The 26324-nt window shown below is 41.7% G+C and overlaps 1 protein-coding gene and 2 non-coding genes across 4 annotated transcripts; 2 read left to right on the plus strand and 1 right to left on the minus strand.

Moving 5' to 3' along the window:
• The first annotated feature begins 2176 nt into the window (after positions 1 to 2176).
• trnap-agg lies at positions 2177 to 2248 on the plus strand. The gene has a single exon. It is a non-coding gene; the product is annotated as a tRNA-Pro (tRNA).
• Positions 2249 to 3698: 1450 nt separating this feature from the next.
• ric8a (RIC8 guanine nucleotide exchange factor A) lies at positions 3699 to 19748 on the plus strand. 2 transcript variants are annotated; one of them, XM_021577024.2, is made up of 12 exons: positions 3704 to 3933; positions 8183 to 8230; positions 8618 to 8635; positions 13226 to 13513; positions 13888 to 14277; positions 14470 to 14564; positions 14847 to 14997; positions 15867 to 15962; positions 16069 to 16213; positions 16432 to 16576; positions 16810 to 16929; positions 18796 to 19748. In XM_021577024.2, the coding sequence occupies exons 1-12, from the start codon at positions 3844 to 3846 to the stop codon at positions 19016 to 19018; spliced, it is 1809 nt and encodes a 602-aa protein (XP_021432699.1). In that variant the 5' UTR covers positions 3704 to 3843; the 3' UTR covers positions 19019 to 19748. The 2 variants fall into 2 exon arrangements, with proteins under 2 accessions (XP_021432709.1, XP_021432699.1); XM_021577034.2 differs by lacking the exon at positions 8618 to 8635 and having other exon boundaries at positions 3699 to 3933.
• A 2375-nt stretch (positions 19749 to 22123) lies between these two features.
• On the minus strand, positions 22124 to 25328 carry LOC110499968. The gene is made up of 2 exons (XR_005038829.1): positions 24863 to 25328; positions 22124 to 22356 (listed from the first exon to the last, which is right to left on the minus strand). It is a non-coding gene; the product is annotated as an uncharacterized LOC110499968 (transcript).
• Positions 25329 to 26324: the final 996 nt, after the last annotated feature.

A 26324-nucleotide genomic window follows, 5' to 3' on the forward strand; every position in this document is an offset into this window, starting at 1 on the left:
TGGCACACATACAGAATACGTCTCAAGGCTTAAAAATCCTCCTTTAACCTGTCTCCTCCCCTTCATCTTTAACCTGTCTCCTCCCCTTCATCTACACTGATTGAACTGAATTTAACAGGTGACATCAATACGGGATGATCGACTTCAGCAGGATTCACCTGATCAGTCTATGTCATGGAAAGAGCAGGTGTTCATAATGTTTTGTGCACTCGATGTATGTAAAACTCACCCAAAAGTGTCAGTTACCACTAGAGGGCAGTCTAATAGCCAAAACCTGCCACATCACAGATTATGGAAGTTAACTCACAGGCTGATGAGGTGAAGGGGATGGGAGAAGTGTAACGATCGGGTGGGTTTCGCTAATCAGGCTTGTTGGTTTAAGGGTATGCTTCTCTCTTAGGGTGTGAGTAGTCTTGGGTTTAAATCCCAGATGAGCCCACCTTTTGAGAAAATATGTGATAGATGTATTTAGGGTTGTCCTAAGTGAGTTAGAATATTGAAAGATCACAAACAAAGTGGGTAGGAAAATCTTACCAAAAGGAAAATGGCAGACTGTAAGTAGCAAATATGCATATCTTTACCCTTTGATAAAACAGAGATATAAAACAATATCCAGTCAGTGTGAAATATAATGTACAGTGTCGTAATGTCAACGAGTGACTTTGAATTGTGTGACAGACGGTAATATAGATACATCAACTAGAATCTTCTCAAAGTTGCCCATGCTTCAAAATGGATCCTGCATTATCCTTGCATACAGTATATAATACTGAACTGCACCTACCAGTGAAAGAACTGTGAGAGATCCATCAAACACGTTACTCCCATATGACATATATCCTTTCCAGCCAAATGCCTTCAGCGCCATCTCCAGCAGGTAGTAAAGGATGAAGAAACAGTTGATTGTCTGAAAAAACAGATCAGTGGAGGCTGCTGAGGGGAGGACGGTTCATAATAATGGCTGGAACGGAGCAAATGGAATGGCATCAAACCATCTGTTTGATGTATTTGATACCATTCCACCGATTCCCCTCCAGTCATTACCACGGGCCGGTCCTCCCCAATTAAGGTGCCACCAACCTCCTGTGACAGAGATACATATAAAGTCTGTGAATTGCACAGAGCTATTGACATAAACTGTGCAAGACCCATACCTGCTATACATGAGTCATTCATGTCGGCAGTGCCCTGCAAGCACAGTAACTAATGTCTACTTGTAACTACTACTTGTAGTACATTTTACGTTCAAATGGCCTTAAATGTTGAGCCTCTAAATAGTAGTTGTCTCGTTCAGAGATTCTACTCACAGTCAATCACCAGGAGATTCTAGAGGAACATTTATGATGCTTAGATGCATATACAGTAGACATAATACATGCATATACAGTAGACATAATACATGCATATACAGTAGACATAATACATGCATATACAGTAGACATAATACATGCATATACAGTAGACATAATACATGCATATACAGTAGACATAATACATGCATATACAGTAGACATAATACATGCATATACAGTAGACATAATACATGCATATACAGTAGACATAATACATGCTTATACAGTAGACATAATACATGCATATACAGTAGACATAATACATGCATATACAGTAGACATAATACATGCATATACAGAATACTTAATACATGCATATACAGAAGACATAAAACATGCATATACCGTACATGACCTTTGACCTTACACATTTTCTAAAAAATAAAATGGGATACAATGCACCCTCATGCACACTCATTTTTAGACCAGAGACATCAAATGCAGAGAAGGTGAACAAAATGGGTCAGGGCCTATATCTACTGCCTTTCTAATCGACTCTAATGATGATCAATAACAGAGATAAATAGAGGACTTATATTATCTCCATTTTAAAGTAGTCAATTGTCTTCTTCTTCATTGACTGATTCCTCCCAACTCATAGGAAAACCCACCCAGTTGACTACTTTAAAATGCGTTATGTCCATGATGAGTCCTCCATCTGTTTCCATTTGATCAACATGTCTGTGTTTGTGTAGAGTCTAGAATAGCCACTAGGTGGCCGTCTCTGAGCAGTTTGACTGAGCATGCAACATTAACTTGAGAGGAATTCCTCATGCACGTGGCATGCAGTGTAATTTAAACTCTTGGTTGTTGAACCTATGAGAGGCTCGTTGGTCTAGGGGTATGATTCTCGCTTAGGGTGCGAGAGGTCCCGGGTTCAAATCCCGGACGAGCCCTCCTTTTAAGTTGTCAAGCAATTTACAGGATGAACAGGCCCTTCATAGAGTGTACAAAGCATAGTAGTGTACATTCACTAAAGCATCTCTATCAACAATATTACTGTGAATAAGTAGCCTGGAATCTTAACTGATAAGCTCTGTTTCAGTATTGTTATGGTGAAACAAAGCATGTCAGTTAGGATTCCAGGCTAGTGTCGTAACTAAGAGCTGTTAGGATCAAGCAGAAACACAAACATCTATGTTAATTCATTAAATATTGTGACATTGTGAACTTGTGACATAGTGAACTCACACAGATGTATATAACATTGGCCAGGGCCACATTCCCCACCGCAGTGACATAATGCTGACTGAAGATAAACTGAACCTATGTGCAGGAACTTAGACGAGTACTCAGGCAATGGAGGATGCTACAGAGGGAAACAATGACTTCAATTTGCTGTTCAGTCTCCTTTCACAATAACTTTTCAGATTTGCTTCTGTCCAAATGTTTGCTTCAGTTGCAAATGCAAGCACAAAGGCAAATGATGAAAGTCTGCTTGGAGTTAGAATGACAGTCTGCCAACTGCATAGTTTTGAAGAAATGAACATCGTCGTAGAGATAAATAATAAATACCTGTTTGATCCTGTCCAGCTCATCTAACAGTCTCTGGAAGGCCTCCCTGGGGATGAAGCCACTGGATGACTGAGACGCTTTCTGAGGAAATTACACTTTTAGAATCTTTTGACGTACCAAAAGTGTTCACAATTCAGAGGTGTGGCCATGTACATATATATCTTTAATCAAATCAAAGTGTATTTGTCACTTGCGCCGAATAGAACAGGTGTAAACCTTACAGTGAAATGCTTACTTACAGGCTCTAACCAACAGTGCAAACAAGGTATTATGTGAACAATAGGTAAGTAAAGAAATAAAAACAACAGTAAAATAACAGTGAAAAATAACAGTAGCGAGGCTATAAAAGTAGTGAGGCTATAAAAGTAGTGAGGCTACATACAGGCACCGGTTAGTCAGGCCTATTGAGGTAGTATGTACATGTAGATATGGTTAAAGTGACTATGCATATATGATGAACAGAGAGTAGCAGTAGCGTAAAAGAGGGGTTGGCGGGTTGTGGGTGGCAGGACACAATGCAGATAGCCCGGTAGCCAATGTGCTGGGGCACTTTTTGGTCAGGCCATTTGAGGTTGTATGTATATGAATGTATAGTTATAGTGACTATGCATACATGATAAACAGAGAGTAGCAGCAGCGTAAAATAGGGGTTGGGAGGAGTGCTGTTGTGTTGGTCTACAGTTTAGCTGTAAATACGTATTTCTATTTGACTTTCTCCGAATCCAGATCATCCTCTGTGTAAATAATATCTCCATATTTTGCTGTTTACCGAAATGGAACTACAAATCCCAGGGTGCTGTGTGGTAAATTTGCAATCCTCCGCTAATCTTATCATCGCTGGTTTTTGAGTTCCAGGATCAGAGCCGAGTGACTATCACACAGAGTCATATGTGCATATAGCTATCAGTACGGTAGAGCCCTGTACATGACATCCGCGAGGCGCTAAACATTCGGGTGGACAGGGAACACAACAAAAATGAACATGGATTTAAATGACATAATAGAAAACATGGAAACGGGTGATCAAGATGCCGCATTGATGGCACTGCAGACGTACAATAAAAAGGTACATTGTTTTCGTTATCGTTATCAAGTACCGTATGAAATATGTTTTCTTCTAAGTTGAATTCCTCTGCAATTTGACAGTAGTAAGGTTGAACATCTCTTTTGACGATAATGTAACGTCATGACACTTTGATGATCAATTGCAACAGAAACATGCGAACGGACTGTTCAACCTCGTAGACGTCCTGAGCTCTTATAATAAGTGTTATTTTGGGGAGCGACGCATAAACGCACACGCACTTACATAGGCTAGGTACTACAGTGTGACAGTCAACTAACTGTCAGTTGAGCACCAGCAGCCATAATACATCTGTAGGCATATTCATAAATATATCAACATGTCATTGTAGCATGTTGTGCACATCATGCTGTTGTCATGGATAGGAAGGCTACAGTATCTTTCTCTATCTCTCGATATCATTACAGGCATTGATTTGTGGGATATCTGTACGATATCATAGCAGGAGAAAGCTAAAGGAAGCCTAGCAATATGCAGACACACTTTGAGTATATATCAGCCTTCCTAACCCTCAGACTACCACCCATAAGTATAATTTAATCGGATCTCTATGTTACCACCCTGCTGTCTGCTCAGTCTACTCTGTGGAGGCCATTGCCTGGGCAACTGACCTCATACCCTGTAACCCTCTTTAGTCAACAATCCCCACTGTGTGTGTGTGTGTGTGTGTGTGTGTGATATTACTGTATAATTCCCATCGTATTCCACTGTATTATTATTTATAGTAGGTATTCAGCCTACATATGTCTGTGGACGAACACATTAGTCCCAATTCTGACATCCTTATGTGATGATGTCTGACTGGAAATGAATCAGTAAAATGATAGAGCCATATCTCAGCAGTGGATGAGTATCCCGTTCCTGCACACACAAAGTGCCTTTCACAACATACACATCTCTGCAGAGACGTATACCATGTGACCATTACTAACATGTGACTTTGAAACAGGCATAATTGAGTCAAATTGGATTGAAGGCAATGCAGAAACAATTCAGCTTTACAAATTCATCCCAATGAGTCAATACTTATTGAGTCATAGTTTAGAGTGATGCTTGTTTGATTTGTCTTTCCTTAGACAGAGTTACCTCACAGAGACTACCCACCGAGCATCAGTAGTCAGCCCTACCTAGACTTCTGTGGGTTCGTATCTATTGGCATAACAGGATTAAGTCTTCTGAGAAACACAAATAGATTCCTGAAGCTTTGAGGCCCTTCAAATCCTGTCCATCTAAATGGTTCTCATCTGATCCTGTAGCTTTAGCCTGGCCCCCAGGCAGCTTCTGCTCTCTTTCCAACTCCAAATGGTATTGTCATGGCAACCATTGTTTGGTGTGCCAATGAGTGACAATGAGTTGGCAAGATAGCACAAACAGATCTGGTACCAGGCTTACTGTAACATTACAAAGGGTTGGTCTGGTAACAGGCTTACTGTAACATTACAAAGGGTTGGTCTGGTAACAGGCTTACTGTAGCATTACAAAGGGTTGGTCTGGTAACAGGCTTACTGTAGCATTACAAAGGGTTGGTCTGGTAACAGGCTTACTGTAGTGTAACAAAGGGTTGGTCTGGTAACAGGCTTACTGTAACATTACAAAGGGTTGGTCTGGTAACAGGCTTACTGTAGCATAACAAAGGGTTGGTCTGGTAACAGGCTTACTGTAACATAACAAAGGGTTGGTCTGGTAACAGGCGTACTGTAGCATTACAAAGGGTTGGTCTGGTAACAGGCTTACTGTAACATTACAAAGGGTTGGTCTGGTAACAGGCGTACTGTAGTGTAACAAAGGGTTGGTCTGGTAACAGGCTTACTGTAACATTACAAAAGGTTGGTCTGGTAACAGGCTTACTGTAGCATTACAAAGGGTTGGTCTGGTAACAGGCTTACTGTAGCATTACAAAGGGTTGGTCTGGTAACAGGCTTACTGTAGCATAACAAAGGGTTGGTCTGGTAACAGGCTTACTGTAACATAACAAAGGGTTGGTCTGGTAACAGGCTTACTGTAGTGTAACAAAGGGTTGGTCTGGTAACAGGCTTACTGTAGCATTACAAAGGGTTGGTCTGGTAACAGGCTTACTGTAGCATTACAAAGGGTTGGTCTGGTAACAGGCTTACTGTAACATTACAAAGGGTTGGTCTGGTAACAGGCTTACTGTAGTGTAACAAAGGGTTGGTCTGGTAACAGGCTTACTGTAACATTACAAAGGGTTGGTCTGGTAACAGGCGTACTGTAGTGTAACAAAAGGTTGGTCTAGTAAAAGGCTTACTGTAGCATTACAAAGGGTTGGTCTGGTAACAGGCTTACTGTAGCATTACAAAGGGTTGGTCTGGTAACAGGCTTACTGTAGCATTACAAAGGGTTGGTCTGGTAACAGGCTTACTGTAGCATAACAAAGGGTTGGTCTGGTAACAGGCTTACTGTAGCATTACAAAGGGTTGGTCTGGTAACAGGCGTACTGTAGCATTACAAAGGGTTGGTCTGGTAACAGGCTTACTGTAACATTACAAAGGGTTGGTCTGGTAATATGCTTACTGTAGCATTACAAAGGGTTGGTCTGGTAATATGCTTACTGTAGCATTACAAAGGGTTGGTCTGGTAATATGCTTACTGTAGCATTACAAAGGGTTGGTCTGGTAATATGCTTACTGTAGCATTACAAAGGGTTGGTCTGGTAACAGGCTTACTGTAGTGTAACAAAGGGTTGGTCTGGTAACAGGCTTACTGTAGCATTACAAAGGGTTGGTCTGGTAACAGGCGTACTGTAGCATTACAAAGGGTTGGTCTGGTAACAGGCTTACTGTAACATTACAAAGGGTTGGTCTGGTAATATGCTTACTGTAGCATTACAAAGGGTTGGTCTGGTAATATGCTTACTGTAGCATTACAAAGGGTTGGTCTGGTAATATGCTTACTGTAGCATTACAAAGGGTTGGTCTGGTAACAGGCTTACTGTAGTGTAACAAAGGGTTGGTCTGGTAAAAGGCTTACTGTAACATTACAAAGGGTTGGTCTGGTAACAGGCTTACTGTAGTGTAACAAAGGGTTGGTCTGGTAACAGGCTTACTGTAACATTACAAAGGGTTGGTCTGGTAACAGGCTTACTGTAGCATTACAAAGGGTTGGTCTGGTAACAGGCTTACTGTAGTGTAACAAAGGGTTGGTCTGGTAACAGGCTTACTGTAACATTACAAAGGCTTGGTCTGGTAACAGGCTTACTGTAGCATTACAAAGGGTTGGTCTGGTAACAGGCTTACTGTAGCATTACAAAGGGTTGGTCTGGTAACAGGCGTACTGTAGCATAACAAAGGGTTGGTCTGGTAACAGGCTTACTGTAGCATTACAAAGGGTTGGTCTGGTAACAGGCTTACTGTAACATTACAAAGGGTTGGTCTGGTAACAGGCTTACTGTAGCATAACAAAGGGTTGGTCTGGTAACAGGCTTACTGTAGCATTACAAAGGGTTGGTCTGGTAACAGGCTTACTGTAGCATTACAAAGGGTTGGTCTGGTAACAGGCTTACTGTAGCATAACAAAGGGTTGGTCTGGTAACAGGCTTACTGTAGCATTACAAAGGGTTGGTCTGGTAACAGGCTTACTGTAACATTACAAAGGGTTGGTCTGGTAACAGGCGTACTGTAGCATAACAAAAGGTTGGTCTGGTAACAGGCTTACTGTAACATTACAAAGGGTTGGTCTGGTAACAGGCTTACTGTAACATTACAAAGGGTTGGTCTGGTACCAGGCTTACTGTAGCATAACAAAGGGTTGGTCTGGTAACAGGCGTACTGTAGTGTAACAAAAGGTTGGTCTGGTAACAGGCTTACTGTAACATTACAAAGGGTTGGTCTGGTAACAGGCTTACTGTAGCATAACAAAGGGTTGGTCTGGTAACAGGCTTACTGTAACATTACAAAGGGTTGGTCTGGTAACAGGCTTACTGTAGCATTACAAAGGGTTGGTCTGGTAACAGGCTTACTGTAGTGTAACAAAGGGTTGGTCTGGTAACAGGCTTACTGTAGCATTACAAAGGGTTGGTCTGGTAACAGGCTTACTGTAGGTAAACTGTAATAATCTTCCACCCTGAAGTGGAAGAGAGAGAGAGAGAGAGATAGGCAAAAGCTCTCACCACTGGAACACGAGCACTCTACTTTACTGTACTGTATGCTAATTCACAATCAATTGTGTGAAATGTTTTATAATGTTTTCTCTTCACTTTCTTGTATCCTCCTAGATGACCCAGTGCTTCACATTTACCACAGATGAAGAGGAGCAGAGAGAGGTACGGAGTTTATTTTTTACTATGGATGTGTCGGAAACGGCACCCTATGTAGTGCACTTCTTTTGACCGGAGCCCTATGGGGCCTAGTCAAAAGTAGTGCACTATCTAGGGAATAGGCTACATCTGAAAAGGCACCCTATCTCCCTTGTACGGTTGTTGGTCATTGAGGCATTGGAATTATCAGCTTTTTAACTATACTGTTTGTTTGTAATCTGGATTATGTAGAATCACAGTGAGATACAGCCCAAACACCAAAGTTGATAGTTGGTATCAACCAAACTGTATAGAGTATAGTATAACCCATGCTGGTCAGTCTCACCAAATTCCCTCCGCCCTAACTCTCTTTTTCATCTTTCATCTCTTTCTTCTTGCGTGCCTGTACACTAGGATGGGAAGTTACAAGAGGTATATGTGTGTAATGGTAGTGTTTCAGTATATTTCAACCCAAAGTTTATCTCTACAACTATTTCAATTCTTAATGATGTATTTAGACATTTGGCATAATGTAAGTAATTAATAATTGTTGTTACATTATATCAAGAAATACACTTTGGGTTCGTAGAAGTAGACATATCATTATTTTCATGAGAGACAACCTGCAGCAAGTGACCAAGACATTGTCTTTACATCTACAGGGGCATCAGACCCTCTTCCTGGATGTTTTCACAGCTAGTTGATGATGACTCACTCATGTTCTGCTGCACTTCTGCCACTATTGACAGCATGTTGTCTGATATCCATCACAATTAGGCTTATCAGTCTTATCACTGCCATGTTGAAAGGTACTTAGGCCCATCGCTCCTCGTGGTGTGTTGAAATGTAGCCCATACTTATTTGAGAGTCCATATCATTTGATGATCCTTGGAGATGCTGTCCATAGCTGTATGTAACGTTATAGTCCCTCTCCACAAATGTTATTGCCAAATATTTACTTAGGGCTTACAACTGCTGGAGTAAAGGCCATCATCAACAGCAGCATTCCATTATATCCGGGACTGGATGATTTGGTCAAGTTTTCTCAATGCCATGGTCAAGTTTTCTCAATGCCATGGTCAAGTTAAATGTGGGATGCGGTTAGTCCACTATTGACACAGCACCCTATCTGAAAGAAGGCATTATGAGAGAACTTAGCAGATACTGGCTGTATCCCAAATGGCCCCCTATTCCCTATGTAGTGCACTACTTTTGATCAGGGTCCATTGGGCTCCAGTCTAAAGCAGTGCACTATATAGGAAATAGGGGGCCATTTGGGACAAGCCCACTATTCTGTGGTGAATTTATTTTGGTTTGGCGCTACTTGGAGAAGCCCTGACCGACAGGAAGTGTGCATTCATGTACTGTGTTTTGGAGAAATAGGGATCTGTGACTTGTATCTGTGACTTGTATCTGTGACTTGTATCTGTGACTTTTATCTGTGACTTTTATCTGTGACTTGTATCTGTGACTTGCTTCAGTCTAATTGGTTACAACCAGTTACAAGCTATTATGTCATTCTTATCTGATGTCCTACATTTGCTGTGTCCTATCCCTCAAAGCTATTTATTTCGGGTAGCCACATGCTATCTCTGGAGACCTCACACAACGCAAGCTATTTAGGCAATTAATTGATGAGGGCATTGTCGATTCTCATTATCATAATTTCCCCAAGTATAGAGCAGAGCACAGGCAAGCTGAGTGAGCAGCAACCATCAATCATTCTCAGCATTCAACAACTGACTCGTCCTCACTCTGTCTCCCAAAGGGGAGGAAAAGACATTATGCTGTGAGCCCTACATATGCTGGGTTCAAATGGTACCCTATTCCCTACATAGTGCACTACTTTCGGCAAGAGCCCTGGTCAAAAGTAGTGCACACCAGAGGGAATGGGGTACTATTTGGGAGGTATCCTAAATGGCCCAGACTCCTGACTTAGGCAGCTATAATTCTGTTTCTGAAGCTTTTAACTTACTGCCTCAGGACATTCAGGTCCCACTGGGTGCACTGTGTTATATCGGGACAGGAAAACATCTGACGTGCACAGACTCATGATCCTGAACTTTACTTGGTTATGGATGGGTTATGCTGTGTCTTTCTGATGATAACATAGTGATGCTGGACTGTAGTCTACCTTCATAATGACAAAACAAAGCTGGACTGTAGTCTACCTTCATAATGACAAAACAAAGCTGGACTGTAGTCTACCTTCATAATGACAAAGCAAAGGCTGGACTGTAGTCTACCTTCATAATGACAAAACAAAGCTGGACTCTAGTCTACCTTCATAATGACAAAACGATGCTGGACTGTAGTCTACCTTCATATGACAAAACAAAGCTGGACTGTAGTCTACCTTCATAATGACAAAGCAAAGGCTGGACTGTAGTCTACCTTCATAATGACAAAACAATGCTGGACTGTAGTCTACCTTCATAATGACAAAACAAAGCTGGACTGTAGTCTACCTTCATAATGACAAAACGATGCTGGACTGTAGTCTACCTTCATATGACAAAACAAAGCTGGACTGTAGTCTACCTTCATAATGACAAAGCAAAGGCTGGACTGTAGTCTACCTTCATAATGACAAAACAAAGCTGGACTGTAGTCTACCTTCATAATGACAAAGCGATGCTGGACTGTAGTCTACCTTCATAATGACAAAGCAAAGGCTGGACTGTAGTCTACCTTCATAATGACAAAACGATGCTGGACTGTAGTCTACCTTCATAATGACAAAACAAAGGCTGGACTGTAGTCTACCTTCATAATGACAAAACGATGCTGGACTGTAGTCTACCTTCATATGACAAAACAAAGCTGGACTGTAGTCTACCTTCATAATGACAAAGCAAAGGCTGGACTGTAGTCTACCTTCATAATGACAAAACAAAGCTGGACTGTAGTCTACCTTCATAATGACAAAACGATGCTGGACTGTAGTCTACCTTCATATGGCAAAGCAAAGGCTGGACTGTAGTCTACCTTCACAATGACAAAACAAAGGCTGGACTGTAGTCTACCTTCATAATGACAAAACAAAGCTGGACTGTAGTCTACCTTCATGATGACAAAACAAAGGCTGGACTGTAGTCTACCTTCATAATGACAAAACAAAGCTGGACTGTAGTCTACCTTCATAATGACAAAACAAAGGCTGGACTGTAGTCTACCTTCATAATGACAAAACAAAGCTGGACTGTAGTCTACCTTCATAATGACAAAACAAAGGCTGGACTGTAGTCTACCTTCATAATGACAAAACAAAGCTGGACTGTAGTCTACCTTCATAATGACAAAGCAATGCTGGACTGTAGTCTACCTTCATAATGACAAAACAAAGGCTGGACTGTAGTCTACCTTCATAATGACAAAGCGATGCTGGACTGTAGTCTACCTTCATAATGACAAAACAAAGGCTGGACTGTAGTCTACCTTCATAATGACAAAGCGATGCTGGACTGTAGTCTACCTTCTTAATGACAAAACAAAGGCTGGACTGTAGTCTACCTTCATAATGACAAAACAAAGGCTGGACTGTAGTCTACCTTCATAATGACAAAACAAAGGCTGGACTGTAGTCTACCTTCATAATGACAAAGCAAAGGCTGGACTGTAGTCTACCTTCATAATGACAAAACAAAGGCTGGACTGTAGTCTACCTTCATAATGACAAAGCAAAGGCTGGACTGTAGTCTACCTTCATAATGACAAAACAAAGCTGGACTGTAGTCTACCTTCATAATGACAAAACAATGCTGGACTGTAGTCTACCTTCATAATGACAAAACAAAGGCTGGACTGTAGTCTACCGTCATAATGACAAAACAAAGCTGGACTGTAGTCTACCTTCATAATGACAAAACAAAGGCTGGACTGTAGTCTACCTTCATAATGACAAAACAAAGGCTGGACTGTAGTCTACCTTCATAATGACAAAACAAAGCTGGACTGTAGTCTACCTTCATAATGACAAAACAAAGCTGGACTGTAGTCTACCTTCATAATGACAAAACGATGCTTGACTGTAGTCTACCTTCATAATGACAAAGCGATGCTGGACTGTAGTCTACCTTCATAATGACAAAGCGATGCTGGACTGTAGTCTACCTTCATAATGACAAAACAAAGGCTGGACTGTAGTCTACCTTCATAATGACAAAACAAAGGCTGGACTGTAGTCTACCTTCATAATGACAAAGCGATGCTGGACTGTAGTCTACCTTCATATTGACAAAGCGATGCTGGACTGTAGTCTACCTTCATAGTCTACCTTCATAATGACAAAGCGATGCTGGACTGTAGTCTATTTTCAACTCTTAATTTGATTTAGATTGATTCAAATTCACAATTTTGGCATTCAAATATACTGGCTATTGATTACTTGGCATTTGTACTTTATTTATGTATATTGGAAGCATCTGAGACCCCAGTGAATAATACGTCCAAGCTCGTCCCAGTGTGGCAGCTTTTGTGCAGACAGCTGCCAGTCACTATCACGGCCCACAGACATGCAGAGATTTGATTTAGACTGTTTCCCGTCATCATATCAGTCAATCGAGACAGTTCTTTGTCAGAGGCATCGTGTGTGTATTATTAAAAGGCTTTTTATAGAAAGGAAGAGAGCGTCTCTGATGATTAAAGGATTGTTGTTACTCACAGATCACAGGGTAGCTTGGTGGCTTTGATTCTGACTTGGTCTATTTTTTACACAGTTTTAAGCCCAAACAGAGGACGTTCTGGAACTTAAAACCTATACCTTATGCAGAACTAGTGGAAGAACCTCCTAAACACCTATTCCCCATTGATGTTGAATCTCATGAAAATAAGCCATTTCCCATCCCATCCTCTCCTCTGGAGATGGGGAAAGGCCTTTTTGGAACTGTACTGACATGCATGTACTTTAGTTACACAGACAAGCACCTCATTGGTATAGAAACGTTTGGCAGTGTCGTCATACTTGCATACTGAGTAGTTAGGTCTAGTGATGCTGTCTCTTTGAACCACCTGTGTCCTCAGAGGTTAGGAGAGCTAGTGCTGGGCTTCCTGGAGCGAGACCTCCAACCGTCCTGCCAGCTTGCCTGTCTGGAGACCATCCGCATCCTGTCACGTGACAAGAACAACGTGGCACCCTTCATCACGCACACCGCCATGCAGACCCTCAGCCGGCACGCTGGCATCGCAATCTCCCACGGCAACGTGGACTGCGAGGGCGATGTGGTCCTCGTCCCTTTCGTTGAGAACCCGGACCTGGAGATTATCGTAGAGGCGCTGAAGAGCATCTGCAACATCTGCTTGCACAACAAGGTGGATTAAAACACAGGGTGATGTGATGATATAGGCTTAACCACACTGGGGAATACCGGACGGTGCTGGGCAAAAATAATATTTAGATCAAGAAATAAGAGGTCTGAATATAGAGAATGCTGTATATAACTACTCCCCAGAGCTTTTTATTCCTGCACCATAATGATATAGGCTGTGTTCCAAATGGCATCCTGTTCACTTTAAAGTGCACTTATTTTGACCAGAGTCTAAAGGGCTTTGGTCAAAAGTAGTGCACTATATAGGGAATAGGGGGTTATTTGGGACATAACTTATATGGGGCCAGATTCAATGTAATATGAATGGAGTGTGATTTAGGATGCATTCCTAATGATTTAGCTCTTTCTTTAACCAAGGTGGCTGTGCAGGTGGGCCAGGACTTGCAGCTGATTGTTGGCATCGCGGAGCGTCTCAAGCAGTGTGGCGAGGACCAGTGGAACCACTACGTAAGGTTCTTCGACCTGCGCCTCATGTTCCTTCTCACCGCCCAGCGTGTGGCGATGCGAACCCAGCTGTTGAGGGAGTTGCGGGGGGTCAGTCTGCTGTCCAACCACCTGGATGCTACATTGGGGCTGTGTTGGCCTGATACCTTCGAGGTGGGGCGGGCCGGGGTGGAGGTCGATCCGGACTCTGAGGAACCGACCGAACTGCCCCCACTCAGCCGGGAGAAGATCGAGAGAGCCATGGAGATCCTCAAGATCCTCTTCAATATCACCTACGATGCCAACCGGCGGGAGGTGGACGAGGTGAGCACTAAAGAGTGGATCCGCCATCACGGTTTGGGTCAATTTCATCAATGCAAGAGGTAAACTGAATTGAAATGGAATTGGCTCTAACCCTGTCCACCATAGCATATTACTGTATACTGTAAACTTTTCATAGTGTTGTTTACATACATCAATATAATGATAATCACAGTTCCTCTGCTGAACCTATAGGAGGAGGCAGCGGCGTTCAGACACCTGGGAGCCATCCTTAGACACTGTCTGATGAGCAGCGCTGACGCACAGGACGACACAGAGGAGTTTCACAGGTAATAGGTCTTATTATCTTAGTAAAGGCTTCTGAACCTAAATCAGGGGTGTCAAACTCACTTCCTGGAGGGCTGTCCCATGTCTCTGCTGGTTTTGTTATTTCCTTTCAATTTGTGTCCAATTAAGGCCTAGACAGCCAGGTGATGACCAGGTTGACCTTAATTATTCAATCAAGTAAGGGAGCAGCGAATCCCTGATGACACTTTGCCCTCCAGGAATTGAGTTTGACCTGAGCTAAACTGTGTCCTGTGAAAACCCTTTGTTTTTCTCCTGGGCTGCAGTCATTCACTGAACCTACTGGGGAACCTCCCTCTGTCCTGTCTGGATGTGCTGCTGATGCCCAAGGTTCAGCAGGGCTCAATAGAATACATGGGGGTCAACATGGACGCCGTCAACATGCTCCTGGAGTACATGGAGAAGAGGCTAGACAGGGTGAGCTGGGTTTTAACCCTCAACAGCAGGTTGAGATGCCTTTAGAAATGCTCAGTGGAGATTTCAATCTTGTTCTGATGGCAGAACTAATGGATGAAAGCTCAACGGTCAGTGGGCGTAGTTTACGGTGCCCTAAAATGGAATGAAGGAAAACTCTAACCGGCATTACATAGACAACGTGTTTTCATAAAGGTGGCATAAACAGTTGCATACACACATTGTTTGGACGTGCATTAGTGTGTATCAGTTTATTGCCATCTCTTGGATCTCTTGTAGAGTCTTTGCTCCTGGAGCTGCTCTCTGTGTGCCATCCAGGTATTTAAGGTGATGTAATAATGTCCCTGCAGAGGGTGTCTGGCTGTGTGGATGGGATATGATTACCTCTCCAAATTTGATGTTGTTCTTGAAGGAGGTTGTCACGAGGGTGTTCCGGAAGGCACACCAGTGTCTTTGGGGATATGGGTAAACAACCAGGACACAGCTGGAAGGCCTCAGTAATGAAACAGTCTAGTCTCATCCATAAGAGACATGGCAATAATTCATCTCGGCACGCAGAACCAAATCTTGTGAGAGACTTTGATGATATCTGTCAAGTAACACCCACCGTATCGGTCGGTATGGGTCTAGCTGTGCGCTGAAGAGGCTGTTGTATTATCTGTCTAATAACAGTTATGTGTGTGGGTCTAGCTGTGTGCTGAAGAGGTTGTTGTATTATCTGTCTAATAACAGTTATGTGTATGGGTCTAGCTGTGTGCTGAAGAGGTTGTTGTATTATCTGTCTAATAACAGTTATGTGTGTGGGTCTAGCTGCGCGCTGAAGAGGTTGTTGTATTATCTGTCTAATAACAGTTATGTGTGTGGGTTTCCAGGGCAAGAAACTGAAGGAGACCATGCTCCCCTCTCTTAACCTGCTGACTGAGAGCGCCCGCATCCACAGGGAGACCAGGAAGTTCCTCAGGATGAAGGTAGGTGATTGGACGTTTCATCTCATCATTCATCCAATTGCATGTCAATTACTGAATGTCCCATTGAGTTGGTTCTTCATTTGTGTGTGTGCGTGTGTATGTGTAGGTACTCCCTCCTCTGCGGGACGTGAAGAATCTACCAGAAGTGGGGAACGCCCTTCGCAACAAGCTTGTTCGCCTGATGACCAACATTGACACTGATGTCAAGAACTGTGCAGCAGAGTTCCTATTCGTCCTGTGCAAAGAAAGTGGTGAGTGGTAGTGTTTTCTGAAGTGTGTACCCTCTATTGCTGTGTTGTTCACTGTTGTCCATCATAGTAGGAACCTTGATTTCTGGCTTTCTCAATAGCCGAGTGATGAACCAGATTTGGAAGTATGGTAACTACCATAATGAGGAAACTATAGGATTTGTAATATAATTATTCTCCCCCATCGACACCCCTTTCCACCCTATTTCCATCCTGTGCAGTGTCCAGGTTCATTAAGTACACAGGCTATGGCAATGCAGCGGGTCTCCTGGCCGCCCGGGGGCTTCTGCGAGGGGGGGGCAACCCAGGCGTCTACTCTGAGGATGAGGACAGTGACACAGAAGAGTACCGTGAGGCCAAATCTCAGTGAGTTGAATTTAACTTCATTAATAATGGATAAATCTCAGTGAGTTGAATTGAAGTTTATTAATAATGGAGCCCTGCTCTGTTCTCTGTCCTTGGGGGAAACAGACACAGTTTTGCGCTTGAAATTAATGCATACATGCCCTATTTAGAAGAGTTAAAAATCATTGACATTTAGTTTCGGCCACCTTGGCCTTATTCAGAATGAGTAGCATTGTGTTCTCTGTCCTGGCCAGAATTAACCCTGTGACAGGCAGAGTGGAGGATGAGCAGCCCAACCCCATGGAGGGAATGACAGAGGAACAGAAGGAGCTGGAGGCCATGAAGCTGGTCAACATGTTTGATAAGCTCTCCAGGTAAAGATGCATTTTCAAAGTAGCCTGATCGCTGATCTAAAATGGTTGGATAGGTGAAACCCAGGACTCCGCTAGATATCCTACAGCAACCCAGTCGTGTGAGATCAGGGATTACTCTAAAGAACAACGTAAGGAAGGATGCATTTATTGGAACAGGGCCACAGACACAGATAGCTCACTACAGCAGTGCCACAGGCTCCCAGCAGGTGTCCTCATCGCTTCCCTTCCCACTGTGGTTCATGCATCATTAATGAGCTGAGGCAGGAGCTGTTACCAACAGCTAACAGAGTGTATATATATATAGATATTTATTTTAGATATATATGGGGGATTGGAAATATTGCAGATAATTACATTGATGGAAGCTACAATCTATATGCAATATTAAAGTTGATCTACCCCCTAAAAGAACAGCTAACATGTACGATTGTGCAACATAGTGTCATAAAACTGGTTAGCAGACTATAATCTGGAAATAGACTGTAGACATGTGGAAATGGACTGTAGACATGTGGAAATGGACTGTAGACATGTGGAAATGGACTGTAGACATGTGGAAATGGACTGTAGACATGTGGAAATAGACTGTTGACATGTGGAAATGGACTGTAGACATGTGGAAATAGACTGTAGACATGTGGAAATAGACTGTTGACATGTGGAAATAGACTGTTGACATGTGGAAATAGACTGTTGACATGTGGAAATGGACTGTAGACATGTGGAAATGGACTGTAGACATGTGGAAATAGACTGTAGACATGTGGAAATGGACTGTTGACATGTGGAAATGGACTGTAGACATGTGGAAATGGACTGTAGACATGTGGAAATAGACTGTAGAAATGTGGAAATGACTTTGGAAATGTGGAAATGGACTGTAGACTTGTGAAAATGACTTTGGAAATGTGGAAATAGACTGGAAACATGTGGAAATGGACTGTTGACATGTGGAAATGGACTGTTGACATGTGGAAATGGAGTGTAGACATGTGGAAATGGACTGTAGACATGTGGAAATGGACTGTTGACATGTGGAAATGGACTGTAGACATGTGGAAATGGACTGTTGACATGTGGAAATGGACTGTTGACATGTGGAAAATGACTTTGGAAATATGGAAATAGACTGTAGACATGTGGAAATGGACTGTAGACATGTGGAAAATGACTGGAAATGTGGAAATAGACTGTTGACATGTTTTAAAATGACTGGAAATATGGAAATAGACTGTAGACATGTGGAAATGGACTGTTGACATGTGGAAAATGACTTTGGAAATGTGGAAATGGACTGTAGACATGTGGAAATGGACTGTTGACATGTGGAAATGGACTGTAGACATGTGGAAAATGACTGGAAATGTGGAAATAGACTGTAGACATGTGGAAATGGACTGTAGACATGTGGAAATGGACTGTAGACATGTGGAAATGGACTGTTGACATGTGGAAATGGACTGTTGACATGTGGAAATGGACTGTTGACATGTGGAAATGGACTGTTGACATGTGGAAATAGACTGTTGACATGTGGAAATGGACTGTTGACATGTGGAAATGGACTGTTGACATGTGGAAATGGACTGTAGACATGTGGAATTGGACTGTTGACGTGGAAATGGACTGTAGACATGTGGAAATGGACTGTTGACATGTGGAAAATGACTTTGGAAATGTGGAAATAGACTGTCTACCTGTTGCTTAATCCACTACCTCCTTTCCTAGCAATAGTGATCTTCAATACAAGGTAAACATGTAATATTATCAATAATACACAGTAATGATCACAGCACTGCAGCCATATGTATTGGAATAATGATTCTTCATGCATGTCTTTTCAGTTGAGACTTTTCTATCTTTCAGGTCCAATATTATCCAGCCAATGATGCTGGGGATTGATGGTTCGATGACACAGATGAATTCTGGCGACCTGCGACGAATGAGAGACCAGATACCACAGGGACAACAACTACACCTACAAACACAACTACGTCTAGAACCACAACAACAAGAACATAAAAAAGAACAACAAGATCAACAACAACAGCAAGGCTCAGGCAGCGAGGACGAGGGGGAGGTAGAATGAATATAATGGACTGTCACCTGTTGTGTAACCTCTGTCACAGGCTCTGAAGCTTATCGGTGCAGGCGGAATCATCATCTGATGTAAGACAATGACTGTGTACTAAAATAGCTACAGTGTTTGAGTAGCATGTGAAATGTTAACTGTCTTTCTTAAGTATATATTAATGTTCTGGGTTGTGATTAACTTCCATCAGTGTGTTTAGGTATGTTTTCTGCCTTTTGTAGGTGAAATACTTTACATATCGGACTCCTTTCACATCAAATGTTGTTTCAAGACTTTAATCTTCTTTACGTTCTCAAAAGACAAAAGTTTCCCTTCATTTGTCCCTGGTTTTGTTTGCATTGTTCTTATACTGAGCAAATTATATTGAAGTTATTTATAGATTAAATTATGAATCCATTAATACTGTTTCAGTAGTTGCATTGTTCTAAACTAGTGATCAGAGAGCCTCAAAATGAAGTATAATATCTGATGATATTATGAGGTGTTTTTCATGTTATGTGATACCTGACATTTTGGGGGATGGGTGATCTTGATATGGTGTGCCACTATGCTATCTCAGTTATGTGCACATTTCAGTTCAGAATGGGAATGAGAAAACAATCTGTTGATTTTAGGTGGTTTCATTGCAATTTAAAGGTTTGATGAAAATAATCCACTTATATATTTACCCTAATTTATATTGTATACCAACTCTAATGTGAGGTTCAGTAAAAATGTTTCAAAAACATTATCTTGAATTGGCATCTTTTATAAATAAATATTCTTGGCATTTTATTTGACTTTTACAGTAATTATCAGGTATCTACCGAGAAAGTCCATGGCAGAATGGTAATTAAACAGTAATAAATATGAATTATTAATTAATATCTTATATTACAAAAAAGATTTGTTGTAGTAAACAGTAACAGTAAACAAATATTAGATTTAACCACCACCTATAATTATTAATTGACCACTAATACAATAGAGAGGGAAATGGGGATTTCCATGACTACAGGAAGAGAACGGGTAAGGCACTTGGTTCAAGGCCTGGGTTGTGTTCATTAGGGCACACCCAACAGGAAACACTGTAAAAAATGTTTGCCATGGAACTTACAACTGAAGGATTCTTATTGGACAACTCCAGGTAGTCCCTCCCAGTTTCAGTCCATTTTCTTCCTTTTGGTGCCTAATGAACACGACCCAGGGTTTGCTTTACTGGCCACTTACTGGCCACTAACGCATAACAGACACCAGCGTCCCGGCTCAGAATTAGAGGTGTCATTTTAGGTGAACACAGCTATACTGCAGAGATGAGATGAGCTTCTTCTGTCTTCTGACATTATGTAAATAGAGGAAGAGGAGAATCAGACTACTATGTCAGGGCTGCCCAACCTTCTTCCTGGAGTTCTACATCGTGTAGGTTTTCAGTCCCAACTCTAATTTATCTTATTAGCTGTTCACCAAGACCTTAACTAGCTGAATCATGTAGGTTAGGTTAGGGTTGGATTGAAAACCTACAGAACGGTAGATCTCCAGGAAGAGTGGTGGGGGCAGCCCTGTCATATGGATACATAGCCTGTCTCGTTGACAGTAAAAGCTGCCCTCTGGTGGCTGATGCAATGTACTGGAAAGTGTTTTCTGGGAGGAATCAAAGTTATTTTCAGTGGCTTCAGGAATATCATTCCTAAAAAAAGTTAGGCAATGTTGTTTACATATTTTCAAAATCTAAACGTATACAACACATGTCACAAAAACAATTTTTATAGTCAAATGAACTCTATACTGAACAAAAAATATAAACACAACATGCAACAATTTCTACATTTTTACTGAGTTACAGTTCATCTAAGGAAATAAGTCAATTGAAAAATATTCATTGGGCACTAATCTATGGATTTTACATGACTGGGCAGGGGTGCAGCCATGGGTGGGCCTTGGAGGGCATAGGCCCATCCACTTGGCAGTCATGCCCACCCACTGGGGAGCCAGGCCCAGCCAATCAGAATAATTGTTTTCTCAAGTGCATTAGTTTCTCAAGTGCATTAGTGAGGTAGGGCACTGGCTCGCAGTCGGCGTTCCAATTCATCTCAAAGGTGTTCGATGTGGTTGAGGTCAGGGCTCTGTACAGGCCAATCGAGTTCTTCCACATCAATCTCGACAAACCCTTTCTGTATGGACCTCGTTTTGTTCATGAGGGCATTGTAATGCTGCAACAGGAAAGGGCCTTCCCCCAACTGTTGCCACAAAGTTGGAAGCACAAAATTGTCTAGAATATTTTATGCTGTGGTGTTAATATTTCCCTTCACTGGAAATAAAGGGTCTAGCCCGAACAATGCAAAAAGGCCACAGACCATTGTTTCTCCCCCACCAAACCTTACAGTTGGCACTATGCATTGGGGCAGGTAGCATTCTCCTGGCATCAGACAAACCCAGATTCGTCCGTCAAGACTGCCAGATGGTGAAGCGTGATTCATCACTCCAGAGAACGCGTTTCCACTGCCCCAGAGTCCAATGGCGGCGAGCTTTACACCACTCCAGCCGACGCTTGGCATTGCACATGGTGATCATAGGCTTGTGTGCGGCTGCTCGGCCATGGAAACCCATTTCATGAAGCACCCGACTAGCAGCTCTTGTGCTGAAGCTGTTTCCAGAGGCAGTTTGGAACTTGGTAGTGAGTGTTGCAACTGAGGACAGCCGATTTTTACGCGTTACACGCTATGCACTTCAGCACTTGGCGGTGCCGTTCTGTGATCTTGTGTGGCCTACCGCTTCGCGTCTGAGCCGTTATTTCTCCTAGATGTTTCCACTTCACAATAGCAGCACTTACAGTTGACCAGGGCAGCTCTAGCAGGGCAGACATTTGATGAACTGACTTGTTGGAAAGGTGGCATCTTATGACGGTGCCACGTTGAAAGTCACTGATCTCTTCAGTAAGGCCAATCTCCTGTCAATGTTTGTCTATGGAGATTGCATGGCTGTGTGCACAATTTTATACACTTGTCAGCAACGGGTGTGGCTGAAATAGTCAAATCCATTAATTTGAAGGGGTGTCAACATACTTTTGTATATGCTTTACATGTGCATGTGTGTGATGGTTTAGATCAGAAGATGAGACAGTCGTACTATTGGGACATTAATTTATTGGTACATTCATTAATATAATCATCCCTCATATAAAGGGTTTAGGAGACTTCAGGAGAAGCCATCTGGAGTAATCCACCGGTGAAGTGGATCGGGGTCAGTCCGGACAGGTCCACTTAGGAGTGGTGCTTGTAGTCCTCCAGATGGGCCAGGACATAACCAGACGGCCCCAGGATGGTGATGAAAAAGACTGTCAATGCCATGGCTTGCTCCTGGATGAAAACAACACCATTTACACAATGTTTAGGCCTACAATTATTTGATCTTGAAAATATTTTCTTTCAATACTACGTTTCAATAGAGACATAAAACTCTATTCATCAATTCATCTGACTCTGGGTAAGTAGACAAATGATCTACATCTCGAAAATCTCACAGTATCCCATTTAAAAAAATGTATACACCATAATACTGTTGTTGTTATTTTTTTATGAATAAATTGAAGGATGTTAAAGGTATAGTTGACTTGTTTACACATTATAGTCAGATGGCTAACAAAACAACTATGGGGTTGATGGGGGCAATTAGTCAAAGTTAAATGTTCATGGCCAAATCCCCCTCATGTTATTAGTGCCTATTTAAACACCTCTAAATCGTGGATTACAGTTTCTCCTGGCCCTTGGACAGGGTAAAGAACCATCTGACTGACAATAAGGGGTAAAAAAAGAGAGAATTATGCCTTTAATTCATTTACAAATCAATCATTGCAAATAGGGCATTAACGGTAATGGTTTTTTTTGTGTAATTTGTTATATTTTATTACCACGACTGAAATAATGCTCCCATAACATACACAGTACCAGTCAAAACACACCTACTCATTCCAGGGTTCTCCTTTATTTTTTTACTATTTTCTACATTGTAGAATAATAGTGAAGACATCAACACTATTAAATAACACATATGGAATCATGCAGTAACCAAAAAAGTGTTAAACAAATCAACATATATTTGAGATATATCAACATATATTTGAGATTACTACATGATTCCATATGTGTTATTTCATTCTTTTGACTGGTACTGTATATATATTGCCATGTATTACTTTTCCGTATGGGATGTTTCAATATTATGTTTCAATTGTAATTCAGTCATTTTTGTTGTTGTCCCACCCACTTTACCAACCATGGCTAGCTAAAGTAGGACAGCATGGAGTAGCTGAAGTGGGACAGTCCTATAGGCTTTTCCAATGGAGGAAAGAGAACCAGTTTACATTTGGGACCCCCTGTACTGGTGCCCTGGTTCTTCTAGTATTGTATCCTGTTCATGTTTCATTGTAGTACTGTTATTAGTACTGTTATTAGTACTTTTATTAGTACTGTTATTAATACTGTTATTCGTACTGTTATTAGTACTGTTACTAATACTGTTATCAGTACTTTTATTAGTACTGTTATTAGTACTGTTATTAGTACTGTTATTAGTACTATTATTACTACTGTTATTAGTACTGTACTTAGTGCTGTTATTGCAACTGTTATTAGTACTGTTATTAATACGGTTATTAGTACTCTTATTAGTACTGTTATTAGTACTGTTATCAGTACTCTTATTAATACTCATATTAGTAATCTTATTTGAGTGAATTCAGAAAGAGATTTTAGATTGTTCCGTCTTCTGTAACCTCTTCAGACATATTAACCCAACACATGATACATTTCTGAAATCCTCAGATGTTTCCTAATCACATCAAATGGAACTGAATTGTCACTGGGGTACAGTTAGTACTATGAGGGTGTCCAGTCTGCTGTCCCAGTCTACAAAATGCAAGCTGCAACTATGGTTTTGACTCAAAGTACACACATGGGTGTGTCATGCCTCCTGTGAATATGATATCCACATGTTTTTGTATGTGATCTTGAGGGTTTCAAAAAATGCATCATGTGTTTGGCTAATATGTTGGGATAAATGTCTGAAGAAGTTACAGAAGACATAGATGTAAAAAGTGTCCATACTTGTTCTGAATTCACCCCCAGATGAGAATGTGGACTTTAAACAGTGGTGAGACATTTCTGTCAGTATCGTTCCCAACGTCCCAGCTGTAGATTTAAATCAAACTGGGCACAGTTTGACTATATTTGGCAAAGTCCTACAAGGTCAAATTATTTGGCACAATTTCAAGTAGGCTCCATGCACATGAACTAGACCACAAGGCAGGAAATGTGCGTAGCTTAGTTATCCGATGCCAAACACATAAAACAAATGTCAAACACACTTTAAAATAAAGGACTTGAATTATCCATGCATGCAACCGACGAGCCTACGTGAAGGAATTTACAGTGATAATGGCGTTATGCGCACTTCCCCTATAGACCAGACTGGTGTTCACTAGACGGGTTACAGCTTTTGTCAGATTTCCCTTTTCGTAGCAGGTTAGGAGAATTAGGCTAAGGTTAGGAAACAGGGTTAGGGGTAGGGTTAGCCACATTGCAAGAAAAATAAACGTTGACCTTAATTTGACAAAAGCTGTATCTTTTCTAGCCATGGACCCTATAGCCTAACCGTGTGAGAAGTCATAAAGGTGTAATAGTTAGTTATTAATATCACCATCTTTACATTAACCCCATATGACTTTGATATAGTCTTATAATGCAAAATCATGCTTCAAATAGACAGAAATCAAATGGATTTGTGAAGGACGAGCTTTATGCTCTGCTCCCCGCAGAGCATTCTAGGACAGAGAAAGTGCTCAGCAACCTGCTGCATGTAACTTACGCCCGCGGATATGTGGTGCTTCGCAGGCTTGTGTGACAGGGCGGCTTTGGAGACGATCTGCGACCTGACTGCGACCCTCAGCAAATTCACTGAACTTTTGATCCCAGACATGTTGCCTCTTTAGTGGCTGATTTCAATCCAATCAGTCTAATCGTGGTGAGACTTTAACTCTAGTGTGCCCAGGAGAAAGTCAACAATGTCCTTCAGAGGTAGCAGTTGTTTTTTGTTGTCTATCTGCCAAGTGTAATAAAGGGTTTAGCAAATAAAAGAGTATCGAAGTTCACTCCCGTTGAAACACTCTTCTGGCATTCAATTGGTCAAATCAACTGCGTTGGAGGCTCTGCTCCAGACAGGGGAGGCTGATATCAAGAGCTGTTCCAGTTGGTTGCTTGTCTGTCTGTCTTCATGTTACCCTGCAGAGTGAGTCAAAGGAACGAAAACAGCTGTAGCCTAAACGCGCCCCTAAATAAAAAATGAAACTAATGTGTGCGTAGTTTTGAAACAAACGTGCACGGTGCGGGCTATATTCAGGTGAACTGTTTGAAAGTACATTTGTTTATGTGTACGAGTGTGTGGTGTACAAATGAACCAATCAGCAATCACAAAAAATAAACAGTATATGTTTTGTTTAAATGTGTGTTTGGATGTGTGTGTGTGCGAGTCGGGCTACATGGAGGAGATTACTTAGTAGTTTGGTTCATCAAGCTGACACCCAGTCTTCGCTTGAAGCTATTTAGGTATGATGATGTTTTGGCAATGTGAAAATAAGAATTTCAGAGTATGGTACCTGTGTATCTGATAGAGAATGGAACTATGTGAGGTGCAGCACTGGGTAGGGTGAAGGTTATCACAGTGTCTGTTGTTAGATAGATGGATGGATTTCAGAATTAACCTGGAAGAATCCATTGAAAGGTTTAAGTAAACTGTCTTGGAGGTATGAGTATTTGTAGGTGAAAATGCATAATTGGCGTACTATGATGATGTAAATGTTGGTAACCAGTTTATAATAGCAATAAGGCATCTCAAAGGCAACTCGGAGTTCCTGGACACAGCCCTTAGCCTTGCTACTGTATATTGTCCATTTATCACAACCCCCCGAGGTGCCTTATTGCTATTATAAACTGTTTACCAATGACATTGGCGCAGTAAAAAACAACTGTTTTGTCATACCACAGCTATCAGCCAATCAGCATTCAGGGCTCAGACTACCCAGTTTATAATATGGCCAACATTCCAAAGGTATATCCAGGATCTGGTCTAGCAGCTCTTAGCCAATATACCACACCCACTCAGGCCTTAAATCAATTGTTGCAAATTCTGGGAGAATCCCCAACCAGTGACTGGCAAGCCATCGCCTTAACCGTTACGCCCAGGGGTCCAAACTGTTTAATGAAGTCACTAGGTCTTGTGTTATTAAGGTCGCTACAATATAACTTTTATCTGAATAGGATCCAGGCTACCT

The sequence above is a fragment of the Oncorhynchus mykiss genome, chromosome 2 (assembly GCF_013265735.2).
Source record: "Oncorhynchus mykiss isolate Arlee chromosome 2, USDA_OmykA_1.1, whole genome shotgun sequence".
NCBI lineage: Eukaryota > Metazoa > Chordata > Actinopteri > Salmoniformes > Salmonidae > Oncorhynchus > Oncorhynchus mykiss.

Excerpts from the sequence above, each read along its gene's own strand:
- ric8a (XM_021577024.2), top strand. The coding sequence starts at position 3,844 with ATGAACATGGATTTAAATGACATAATAGAAAACATGGAAACGGGTGAT. Across the intron at positions 3,934-8,182 it reads TGCAGACGTACAATAAAAAG|ATGACCCAGTGCTTCACATT; the intron begins GTACATTGTTTT and ends GTATCCTCCTAG. Across the intron at positions 16,214-16,431 it reads CGTCCTGTGCAAAGAAAGTG|TGTCCAGGTTCATTAAGTAC; the intron begins GTGAGTGGTAGT and ends CATCCTGTGCAG.